The following is a 13,062-nucleotide window of genomic DNA, read 5'->3' as shown; positions in this document are numbered from 1 at the left end:
CATCCTCATTTATAACAGGTACTGTTTGTTCTTTTGTGAGTGGAAAATCAGAGCAGCACACGGGGCGTCGTTTCTTTTGGGGGCGTAAAGACACGAATTAGATCCTGTCACTGTAATGAAGCCGTAACTACCATAGAGAGCAAATAATACCAGTGCAAGAAATTCAACTAATAGTACAGAAATAATGTTCAAGGTTTAATTTAGTGCAAAATAGGTCACTTTAGAGTTTATGTTTACTTTGCAAGGCAACAAGTATAAGGTAGTCTTTTACTGTATTCCCTCATCAACCATTGCCAGAGACCGGGGGCCCAGGTCACGTGCTTTTGATCACACTAAGGCTATTAGCAGTTGAAAATAGTTGACAGAAGGTGACTTAATACACAACCTCGGTGTAAGGCAAGAAGCCATAATGGAATTTTAGTGGAATTATCTTGATAAAATTAAATTTGGAGATACATGATTCATATAAGTAGGGTAATGTAAGAAAGGCTTAATTAAAAATGTTGCTCATCTTTTAAACATTAATTCCAAACTACTTTTATTTAACATTTGGTATTGTTAAACAGGTAATAGTATTCTGGACATACACCTTTCACCACATCTCTTTATTAAGGGTACTTTATATTTTATCAAAAATGTGCAGGTTAATAGATTGTAATTTAACCTCTGTTGCAAGACATGCAAGTATTTAGTATTTACATTGAAAGGATTGCCTTGGAAGAAACACTGAATCCGTAATATGCCCCCTTTAAAAGTCCAAAATATTTACTTGCAAGATAAGCTCCAGTATCAGTATCTTCTGATATTTTAAATGTGATAAATGTTTCTGGACCTTCGTTGGTTTCCACACTATCATGCAGATTTTTGGCTTGCTTTGACAAGACAGTCCTATCTGGGGGGCTATATAATAGGGTATACACATTTTGCTCCTTTTGAAAATATCACCAGGCAGTTCAGAATACCTCATTTATTGATAATATTGTGACAATCAAGGACCTTAATATTAGCTGATGGTAACAATAGGGAAAAGGGCAGAATTTAATAGTGGAATGTACGGGATTGTCAGTTTTACTCAATGTTGAATCATTTTGAAAATGTTTTCTACTCAAGCTATATATTTTAGATAAGCACAGTTAGATATAGATATCACTACTTGGAAAAAAAAAGAACACTTCTTTTAAGCTCAGAATTCCTTAGGACTAAATGTTAATCAATACACATTTTATACATAATATGTACAGACTTTTTAACCAAGTGCCATACAACTAGGGCACAGATATTAGTTACCTTGGTTTTCAAAGGTTATGTGTCAACTCTGCATATTACGTGCCAAGGAGATACTGTCAACATTATTTTTTGCATAATGTGCAAGTATTATATGGCCACAGAGTGTAATACAAATTAGTGGCAAAGTGCTGAGGGAAGGAATCCATGACAGATTCAGATGCACAAGGTTGAATATTACCTGCAAACTACCTGACTCTGCTAAGGTCTTAACAGCACAAAGCGCTAGGTCATGCCCAGCTTTTAAAAGTTTCTGAAATACTTGGACACAATGAAGCTTGTTCAAGGAGTGTTTACCATAGCCACCTGTAGTAAGAGGACTGGTATTAACAATAAAAAACATCAGGGGAGCAATGTGGAAGATCACCCGAACGAATCATTGTCAAATTGTGCCATCTTCCCTGGAAACAATTTTGCTCACTCCATCATGACCATCACTCTCTTTTAATATGTGCTTTTATTTTAATTTTTGGCTTAAAATATCATATTAGTACGATTATGCTGCTTAAGTTAAAGGGTCTGAGACTTTCATTAGTATTGTATTGATTTCTTACACACACTCATCAATTCTTTCAAAATGCGATTTCAAAAGAAATGAGGTTACTGTGAATGGCGAAATCGTATTTGCAACCCAATTTTTCGTTCTAAAGAAATTAAATTTCTGGCACTTTATATTCTGTTGGGCTGGTTACAAAAATAAAAGTCTACTCTTTGCTCTACCTTTCTCCCCTAAACTCAGAGGAGAAAAAGCAGGAGAAAGGAATTTGTAAAAAACTTTATGGCACACTCGTTTCTATGTATTCCTTTTTTAAATACATGAAATCTAGCTTCTATTTTATTAATTCAAATGTCGTTTGCTCAAGTGATTTTCTGAACTCTACGCAAGAAATGTTTAAAAGTTGTCTTCTCATTTAATAAAAAGAACTGAAAACTTTTTCAATGCAATTTTAAGTTACAGCAAACCAGCTGCCTTCGTAGTTCAGCTGTGCTTCAAAAGTAAATAGTACTTTTACGGCTGAATTGGGAGTCTTCAATGATGCCATTTTAGTTCCTTAAGTAAAAGTTCAACATTAAAGCAGCCCAGTTGCGTACCACTGAGCTCATCAGGGCCTGGAAAAACGTTAGGCATGAAGAGATTGGACAATTTCAGAACCAACCATCAAGGAACCCAGACGGATACCCCTATTAACATCTAGGAAACCTTAAAAAGCAGCAAAAGATAAAGTGAATACAAACAAAATACTAACAATCAAAAACTGCAACGCTGGCCTCAATCCCTTCCACGACCGTGATTAGCACATCTCATTCTAGATCTTGGAGTTTACAGAGCTTTATGTTGCGAGAGTTCAGAAGACTGTGTTTAAGATCCAGGTGTGTTATTCTTATTTTCTTCATTTAGTTCCTATAGTTATGACATACACAACCAAATGAGCTCCGAGTTAACTCATATTCCACTTAGAACTTAAAAAAATACATTGCTTACTATGAGGTTTTTATACAGAAGGTCCATTTTTCCCCTACTTACTTTATGTTACTGGTAAAGGCCTTTAAAATATTTATACATTAGCTTAAAAAAAGCGTTGCCATAATCAAATATTGTGAAATAAACGCAGATGAATTCATTCTAAGTGCATAACTCCTAGAGACTAGATTTATGTTTTCGTTGGCAGGTCTTTTGACCATTCTGCTCTCTCTGTTTGCTAGGCAAAATGTTAAGCAAAAACAGGCTATGGTCTTTGTTGTTAAACTTAAAAAAAATGACCACGTTTGTGACTGAAATTTACAGTGTTTCAAGTGACTTTTCAGTTGCTCTTTATAAAATCGGTAAAATATCCTCAAGAAAGTATTAACATGCACCTAACTGAGAGGGCCATCTTTGACTCTTTCAAGTTACTTCACATAAGCAGACAAACCCTACCATGTCATACCATACAAACAATTTTAATTGTGTAGTTACAGTCGATAACCACTCCTAATCAGAACATTTCTGCATAAAGAAAATTGTGATACACTTATAAAAACAGCCAGCTGTAACAAAATAGCTGGTGTTTTCATAGCCATAAACTCATAAAAAAGAAATACACCTTTATACAGAAATTTTATACAGATGTAGCTTTAAAATTGATTGTAAACCAAAGGAAGACACATTGCAAACATCCATTATTTTCACATTAATTGCATAATTTTCTAAGGTGATCTATTAGTTTTATTTACCTAAGCTTATTTGCATGATAGTAAAAATTGCATACAACAATAAGAGTGAAGCTTATAGTATGAATTGCTTGGATAACATAGAGCACTTTTTATAGGCAACTGTGTAAAGCACATTTTCTCTATTTAAAACTTTTAAGACACTTTGTTTTACTGCCCATCAAAATACATTTATAAATAGAAAAGAATCAGTATGGTAACAAGAGAAGCAATATTACATTTAACGGAAACTTCCAAAAAATTAATTACAACATGATGCTGCAGGATCTACAAATAAATAATGAGGACTAAATTGTGTTTCACATTTTCTTTTCATTTTTTAAAAAATCATGTAACAATGAGAATGAAAAAAATTACAGTGAACTTTTATTTCCAAAATAAAAACAAATTTGAATTACGGCAGTGCCATATAATACAAGGCATTTGTTGGCATATGTCATCTTTAAACTGCATTCCACAGTCTATAGTTCTTTTGTAACATACAATAGAGTAACAAACTCTTTTTTTTTTCTTTTTTTAAAATAAGGGGCAAGTTTCCAAAGATCAGTGTGGAGTGTTACAGAAATAATTAAAGGAAGGAAATAATAATCACAGAAGTTATAATGCTTGTTTGAGGCTCCAGAATAATTTTTTTTTTTTTAAAAAAAAGATATCACTGGTATCATGCTTACGGGTATGCACCTCGATGCGTCCCGTGAACACAAATTTTAATTTTAAATACCAAACAATCCTCGATGCTTCACCTGGGGCTGCCAAGCAGTTTGTAAAACAGAGTAAAACATTTAGTGCAGTCTGTATTATCCTTTCTCAACTTTCCTGTTTGTGCAAGTTTCTGAAGATTCATTGGCCAAACCATGAACAACAAAGGTTTTCTGAGAGAATACAAGGTGGACTTCTCATGTCGTTAGTAAATACCAGTGGCACTGTTGAATGAAAATAATACTTTGATCTCAGTCTTTCAAGTCAGTGTTAATGTCTGTGTTTCCTTCCACCGACAGCTCTTCTTCTAGCTTCACCGAGAAAAGGGTGTTAGCATTTTTGTCTTGGGCACTCTCTTCCAAATCCTTAAGCAACTCCTCTTCCTTGTATTCGGCCACATCCACCTCTAAGCCGGAGTTGTCCTTCAGTTTGCCGTGGTGCTTGAGATAATACCGCTGGTTCTGAAAGAACTTGATGATGGTGTACTTGGGAAGGTCAAGTTGCGCGGACAGAGTCTGGATGGCCTCTTCGTCCGGGTACAGGCCCACGTCTTGGATGAAACTCTGGAGGATGCCCAGGGCTTCCACGGAAATTTTCGTCCGCGGCCGGGTCTTCTGCCGGTTCTCGTCCTCGGCCTCTGCGGGCGAGGCCACCGTGGGCTGCCGCGGGGGGAGCCGGGGCCCGGCCGGCTGCTGCGCCTGCGCCTGCGGGGGTGGCGGCGCCGGCTGCTGCTGCGCCTGCGCCTGCGGCTGCTGCTGCAAAGGAACAAGCGGACAGTCAGAGCTCTGCCTTCTCCCCAGGCGGGCGCGCGAAGCCATCTGGGAGGAAGCAGGTGGCTCGGAATCCCACCAGTAGCTTCTCCGAGGGGGACAAGATTCAGGACAAAAAGGGAGGCCGGCTAGATGGCCCACGCCATCAGGGGAAGAAGTCAAAATGATAAAAACCGGGAGGGGAGGCATTACTAGGATTTTGGAGGCAGCCGCTGGGCTGCATTATCGGAGGTCAGTGGAGCCTCCCTGCCCTTCATTTTCTGTTTGCCTCACGGAAGTGAAAAGTCAGCGCGCTGAAAATATGAGCCATGAACTTCAGCAGAAGGATACGCATCAAAGACGAAGACAGCAAAGCAGATTATGATGTAAATAATGAACAAAGATTTAAAACGAAGATTGAGGAGTAAGGATTTCAAAGGCATTTTAGAAAGGAGAGCTACAGAGCCCTGGGGAAAGAAATGTGTGTTTTGCCTCATTTCATCCATGGCTAAAACATGGAGCAAGAACGGAAAGTCTTATTTAAATTCCAAATAAAATAGATAAACGTCTGCTCTTTTTCAGCACTATCCCCTAAGACTCCGAGGATTTTTGGGATTCTCACTTTTGTGAGTTTCCTACCAGTCAGTTCCGATTTAATACACGCACAATTACTTACCAAATTGCACTAGGCTGACACTGCAAGTTTTTTTTTTTTTTCCTACGGAAAAATAAAGGTTTGATCCACCATACAACGGCTAGCAAATTGTTTTGTCTATAGTAAACTGAGATGTGATTAGGATTTAAATTTAGTGTATACAGACACTTTTTCATAATTAGTGTCTGTATATGTGCTGTAATTTCCATACACAATTATACATAACAAATGTGTGACACATGCACATACTGTATACTCTATATCCATAATTCTTATCATCAAAGCAAATCAACCTGAGTAAGCCGCGAAATATTAGAACGTTTATACCGTGCCTAAGCATTTCCTTTTATCCCCCTAAGAAACAATTTTATTAAAAACAATTTACATTTTCAAACAAGTACTATTTTTATTACTTAACATACACCTTTCTTTTTTTTTTTTGTTTTTGCTAAACAGTAAGTTTTTCAGGCTTTCATGATTATTTTAGTGCTTGATATCCTAAGGGATTCTCTTTTCCAATTTATCTTTAATACACACTCAAGGATTTTTTTTTCCTAGTGGATGGATAGCCCTATTATTGTTTTCAGCTGTGTGTGTGTGTGTGTGTACACACACACAGACATACACACACACACACACACACACACACATTTTCCACAGCAATACCAAGAAATAATGCAGGTGATTCAACAAAGACAGAATTTTAGGACTCTGCAAAGCAATGGCATTTTCTCTTATATGGGAAAGCTAAAAATATCCCCTTAGATTTAACAGAAATACATCATACAAATCAAGGCCATAAGGCACCAACAAACTACATGATCATAGAGCCTCCCAATCTAAACTCACAGGGGCGTTCCCTCAGTGGATGAATGGAGACCAGTCCCATGACCAGCTCAGCACACGGCTGAATCTGGGGCACAGTGGTCTTTGGCTACCACCATGGTTAGTATGTCCTTTGCAAGTCTGAAAATCCAGACCAAGGGAGAGCAGGTCTTCACGCCACCCCCTCTCGCTGGCAGAGGTTAACTTGTGCCCGCTCACCTGAGGAGCAGCACCGAGCCATGGTGCAGGGGTCAGCAGGCCTGGTAAGAAAACGCCTCTAGACTCTCCTTTCCCAAGGGTGGTGGGAGAGGGGCTCTAAAGGAAAGACAAACAGACGTGACTCACCCCTAACCTGTGTTCTGTGAGGGTGTGGGGAGACAGCTACAAGGTGAAGGAAGGGCCAAGGAGTCAGAAGCAAGATTCCAATTAGGTTTCCCTCCCCTCCTCGTCCTGGACAGCACCCAAGGAGGTATAACGTTGTGATTGCACAGACCTCCTCTACAGAAACGACAGGAATCCCTTTCCTAAAGGGCAGTGTTGGTAGTCATTAGAAAAATAGTGGGGTTTTTTTTTAGATTCCGATTTTCAAAACACAAAAACAAAATTTGAGCTCTCACACACAAAACCACCCAATTCGAACAAAAACACACTTGCCAAACAAGTGTTAAAAAGGGGGTTCCTGCCACTTTGTGGGTGGGGAGATGAGGGAAGAGGAACACAATACACATGTTGGAAAAAGTGTGTTCATTTCCCTTTACTCCCCTGAGCAAGATGGCAGCGTATTGTTATCTCTTGCTAAAGCCTATGTTTAGACTGGCGGGAAGAAGAGAAACGCTAATTTCCCTGCTAAGTGTAAAGCTCTATTTACTTAGTGCTATATTGAATTGGCCAAGGTAAACGAACCTGAATCTGCTCTGCTGGAACATGGATAATGTGGGGCGGCCTGTCGCCATGGTGATGCACCGCGTTGCTCTCCTGTTCATAAATGGCATCACGTTCTGGCTGAGGAAGACTGAGGAACCTTCGGATCATGGAGAGGTTCTCCCACAGAGTCCTGTTTTCTGGAGAGGGATCTTCTTTCCAGCGTAACAGCTCACACAACCACCCCTTGGAGACAAGGGCATAATAGGTCAGTTCATGCCTGCGGGGGGGCTGGTATGTTCCATTAAGAGCTAAAAAGAAAAGACCCTGTGAAGTTAACTTTTTTTCATAAGCTCAAAACACTCCAACCTGCTTAAAAAAAATTTTTTTTTAACCTGTTAAGAAAGAATAGCTGTAGGTGTCAGGGACGTAGGCTCTGTTTCTAATAAATGTTCAGATTTGCATCTCAAAAGAGGGTCATATTTTTTAGATTCCAAGGGCAAGACACATTTACCACGGACTTTGCAATATGTGAAACATGAGAAGAGCCAAGCTGAGTGTGCTTCTAGTCGTGCCCAACTTTCTTGTCTGATGAGTGGCCGTCTGAGATCCTGAAGGTATTTAAGAAATAGGGCAGATTTTTGGAATAGTTTTTTTCTAAAAGGATTCCTCAAGTTTATACTTCTTGTATTAGGAAGGAAACTACGTGTAAATATTTGTGTGTGTGTGTGTGTGTGTGTGTGTGTGTGAGAGAGAGAGAGAGAGAGAGAGAGAGAGAACAGACATGTGCAGTAGTGTGAGTGAGAACGTTGTCTAGTGTAAGTGTAATGCTCAGAATGGGCATTAGAAGAATTCTCCCAGAAACAACTTTCCAGAAAAACATCTCAGGGCCTGTTTTTTTCTGCCCACTGCAGTGTGCAACATATGATTCATCAGGCAAGAATTTTAATAGATTTCCTAGGCTGAGAGAAGGAAATGTCCAATGAATGCCCAAACCTGAACCTCTCTGATGCCTCCCCTAGGGTCCCATTTTTGATCCTCAGATTATCTGTCAAAAACTGAGTGGTCCAACAGAGGACGCTGTCTAACATCTTCTAATCACCATTCCAAACGTTCTTCATTTTGGCTGCCATGATGGACACTAAGCAACGGGGTGGCGAGAGGGAGCGTGTGTCCCACCCAAACCCCTTCACCAGCAAGGCAACCACCTGCAGCTGCCGTGCTGCCTGCTAACAGCTCAGAGCCACATCCTTCTCTGGGGCGATGTCTGGAGTCATCTCGCCTAGAGATGCCTGGACAGTTCCTCCACGTCCTCACTGACCCCCTCAGTGGCCAGTGACTGGCTGACCCAGTGGTACAATGTTCCTGTCCTCTTCCCCTCAAGGGACCACTCACTCAACCCTTCAATTTACTCAACAGAGATGGCCCTCCCCATTCTTCTTACTCCCTTCCCCCATCAATACAGACCACCTGAGACCATACCTCTTACCGGACCCCTACCTCTTCCCTATCCTCCCTCACTCCTTCCAGGTCTCTCATAAAAGCCTAGACACTTGATTCCTGTCTTAGGCTCTACTTTAGGGACTTGACCGAAGATGAAGGGATTTCTTGGAAATGCCAACTAAATTAGTTCGATGGGAGTGGAAAAAGCACAATTTCTTTATCATCTGCGTTTTAGAACCGGCCAACGAGTTTTTTTTGGTGTATTGCTGCTGCTGTTGTATGGGGTGAGACCAGGGAATGGTATGACTTTTCTCCATTCGTCCCATACTGAACTACCGGAGGAAATTCCCCTTCCCCTTCTAACTGCAACATACAGCGAAAAGAAACAAGGCCCATTCTGCCCCAAATGGCCTATTTGAGAGAATTTAAAAGAAAAGATGGAGACCTGCTAACATTAGCTTCCCAAGACCCACCTACTAACCAGCCAAGGGTGAGTGACTGTTGCTAAACCTCATGAGATCTATTTTTTTCTAAGACATTTGTTTCTCTACTCAACAGGTCTCTTAATTAAACAAATATGTACAAGGAGATGGTCACGCAATCATGCACTCATTCAGTGCCACTGAATGCATAATTCAAGGCTGAGAGAGCAGGCAGTAAACTGAAGATTTACCGGCAAGAATATTAGTGAAAAAAAGTAATAATTGTGATGAGCATGTCACTGAATGTGCTTCTTTCCTAACCGTGGCAATTCTATGTTTATTTCCAGAAAAATATGATGATGTGTCATATTTTCGCTCTATATGAGTATAACATTAACTCTCAAACTGTATTTGAGTATTTGAGGTATTTGAGACCCACTTGCACATGTGCCCTGGAGATGTTTATTTAGCTCTTATTGGCAAATATTTGCTATCTGGATTGAGCCATGAAAATATTTTATATTTTCCTACATCTCAGCTATTTCTTTATACTTTACCTCTAAGTTGGATGCTGTGCAGGTTTCAGATATATATCTTCCTGTAGGCTTGAATATTAACTATGGTTAAGATGGCTTTCCTCCTCCATTCTTCAGCTACGGCAATTGACAGGCCCCCATGCCTACACGGAGCAAACTACTGCAGTTCTATTTATCTTTCAAGATGTTAGAGGGCTCATTAAAAACAGAACAGAAAAGTTGGTATTTTGGGGGTTTTGTACTTAGCTAGTATTGTATATTGGCCCACTAAGTGCTAAACATTGAGTAGCTAAGGTTTTTTTTTTTTTTTTTTTTTTTAAGAAATAAATGCCTGTAACTAAAAATTGCTGAAAGTTAAATTAAGAATAATTCACGTAAGAAAAGCTTCTTGGAGAGAGCTGAAAAACTCCAATAATTTTTCCAATCCTTTAGAAAAACTTTTTAAAGTAACACAGAGATCAGTTAGCACTCGGATATATGAGAAAAAACATGTGGATCACAGATGTTCTTTGGAAAAGAAAATCATTAGTTCTTTTAAAATGGCTAATAATGATAGCTAATTCCTAAACAATCACACTCATGCTGGTTTAACAAATATTTCAGAAAAAGAGCCGTGACTCATTCAACAAATATTTTGCTCATATTGTCACTTCTGTGTCTCTATACTGATGAAATGGATCCTTATTTTTATTAATTGCCCATGACTACCATAACATTTCCAGTAGTTTGCTATTAACCTCTGCCCTTAAATAATACTTCTAATTCCTTATCTAAAAATAATTTGATGAATTATAAGTTTGAAGCTTGTCTCTGCTAGCCTTTCAAGAGACATGATGATTTTAAGAGACTGAAATCAGATGCTTCTTAGAAAAATATTTAACGGTGCAGCTGGGAACTGTTAGTTCTACAAGGGTATTCCAAAACGAAAAAAAAAAATTAAAAAGGGGGAGTGCTTTTCTTGACGTGTGTATCTCTTGAAAAATAACGGAAAACAGACATTTTGATATGCTAGTTCTTTGTCAGCAGAGACATTGGCTCATTCCCAATTTACACTGGCAAAAATAAGATTAATTTATTCTAATACTATTTAAATACCTTGGAATATTCTGACTACCTCAAATCCTATCGACTGAGACTCTATTAACGATGACAGTAATCTGATCTAGGTTTTTGCACAAAGTGACTAAAAAAGCCAAATGCTTTCTAATTCCCCAATACCTTTTTCTAGGTCATTTTTCCATAAGTGATACTATTAGAGCCAACAAACTTGGTAAGACAAGCAACATGTCAGAATATTACAATATCTGACAAATAATGATGATTCCCCTAAGCACTGTATGGGTTTTTAAGTGATAAATGTACAGATCTGCTTGGTAGAGGAGAGGCAAGGAATGAAATGCAGGACTTTGCTGCAAAATGTGAACATAATTACATTTTTAAGAGAGGTCTCTGGGACTTGAAATATTCTAAGACCATAGGCAGGAGTAGTGAGCTACTCCCCAAATCAAATTAGATCACAACTGTTCCGTACAGTAGGAAAGACAGGAGCGTAACAGCCTTAAAATAATAAGACCAATCCACGCTCAGAAAACTAAAATGGTACAAGGAACAACCTAAACTTTAAGTGTAGTCAATTTGCCAAGCAACATTACACTGCATATAAAGAGGGCAAAATATAAACAGTAGCCACATGTAAATAAATTAGTAATACTTTCAGGATGTTACTACTTTTCAAACTGACGAAGTTTAATTTGACACCTTCTGTTCTAAACCCTTTGTTTCTATTCAAAATCACGCCTTGAGCTGTTGCTATCAATCACAGCGCTCCCCCATTACTTAAAAAAACTGGCTTGAACCCTGAATAAGCTGAAAATGCCATGCAGATGAATTCTGAGATAATATGTTCAAACCTGTTATATACAACACAAATCCTGTAAAGTTATGTATTGTAAACCTACATTTATTGAGAACTAAAAGTCTTAAATCCATCTGCCACAAAGGAAATACTGTTATGTACTTTATAGTAACCAAGAACCATCTGCAAATGTCTTGCTACCGTAAGCAAGAAAACGGTGCAGAAGATGCTAAACCTAAGACCGCATGAAATAAATAACATTCTTCGGACTGGTTTTGGTGAGGGATCTATTAAAAAAAAAAAAAAAAAAAAAAGTAAGATGGGGGGAGGGGCGGGGAAGGAAAAGAGAAAATGCAGAATGACTGCCAAACCAGTACTGAAAAAAAGCAAAACAAACTCAATGACAACACAATGGCAATTTATTATGGTCCATGAAACACATGACTGTATGCTCATTTTAAAGGAAAAATTAGCAGTTCTAAACTCAATATTCTAATGATGTGCTTTACTGACAGAATCTTGTTGTACCACATTTAAATAAAAATCCTGGCACCCTCATCTCTCAGCTGCTAATTTCCAACCAAACTCGATCCCTGATTTCCACTCCACTCTTTTTAGAACAATTAATTCAAGTCAATTCACTTCGAACATCTGAACGGAGAAGGGTACACAATGATTTTAATTGAGTCAGAAAAGTAACCTCCTTTCCTGAATGAATTTATTGTACCTATACAGTCTCACAAACATAAAAAGAGAACCCTTACAGGGCCTGTTCTGTGACAGAGCTGGGAACACATAACACAACGAGCTTTCCAGGGGAAAATAGGCTTCAGTATTCTCTGAGGAAAAAAAAAATCATTTAATACAATATACAGATACGTATATGTTATTGTTATATGCATATACATTTTAAATCCTAGAGCTACAAGAAAAAAGAAGAAAGAAAATGACAATTCTTGCTGCAACTAAGAAGGAAAAATACATTTTAAAAAACGGAATGGTAATGTGAGTTCTAAAAAGCAAAACATTTTATAGTCTGTGTTTATTCCCCCTCACCTTCATCTTTTATGTGTTATTTGCAGGAGTATTTTGTTCCAATCTCTGGGGCATATAGTATAATAATATATGATATTAAAAGAAATCAATCTAAATAGGGACGTATTTGATACAAACATTTTAGTGGAAAGCATGAATTACATTTTAGCAAGTAGTAGGAACAAGGATTAAGTACATAATCCATTAAATAGTACTTCCAACACAAAAAATTCAGTATTGTAGACTAAACTACACCAGGCATTTTGAATGAGTACATTTTCAACAACAACTAACTATAAAGCTAGCAATTTATCATTCAGCAAATAATTTTCTACTTTTAAAAGAATCCGTAAGTGTTACTTATGCTAATGAAGACAGTTTTTAATCTGCCCACAAACATGCTAATAGAGGGCAATTTTTTTTTTATTTACAAAGCTGTCGGCACTCAAGGGTAATTTCATATCAATGTTCTATAAGCTGGGGGGAA

The 13,062-nt window shown here is 38.3% G+C and overlaps 1 protein-coding gene across 7 annotated transcripts in view; it reads right to left on the bottom strand.

The window, feature by feature from the left end:
- Positions 1-512: 512 nt before the first annotated feature.
- The window catches only part of SATB1 (SATB homeobox 1), a 103,470-nt gene continuing 90,920 nt past the window's right edge, over positions 513-13,062 (bottom strand). For 4 of the 7 annotated variants that reach the window (XM_047099475.1, XM_047099474.1, XM_047099476.1 and 1 more), the window contains 3 exons: positions 7,327-7,530; positions 6,643-6,738; positions 513-4,949 (listed from right to left, as the gene is read on the bottom strand). In XM_047099475.1, the coding sequence (XP_046955431.1) occupies positions 4,446-4,949; positions 6,643-6,738; positions 7,327-7,530 (804 nt within the window). In that variant the 3' untranslated portion in view covers positions 513-4,445. The remainder of the gene's footprint in view (positions 4,950-6,642; positions 6,739-7,326; positions 7,531-13,062) is intronic. The other 3 variants (XM_047099478.1, XM_047099479.1, XM_047099480.1) reach the window with 3 other exon arrangements.

This window comes from Lynx rufus, unplaced genomic scaffold (genome assembly GCF_022079265.1).
Source record: "Lynx rufus isolate CCGP_SWC_20201006 ecotype Redwood Valley unplaced genomic scaffold, mLynRuf1.p SCAF_5, whole genome shotgun sequence".
NCBI classification, from domain to species: domain Eukaryota; kingdom Metazoa; phylum Chordata; class Mammalia; order Carnivora; family Felidae; genus Lynx; species Lynx rufus.
The sequence above is the reverse complement of the archived record's forward strand: the minus strand, read 5'-3'. Positions and strand labels throughout refer to the sequence as shown.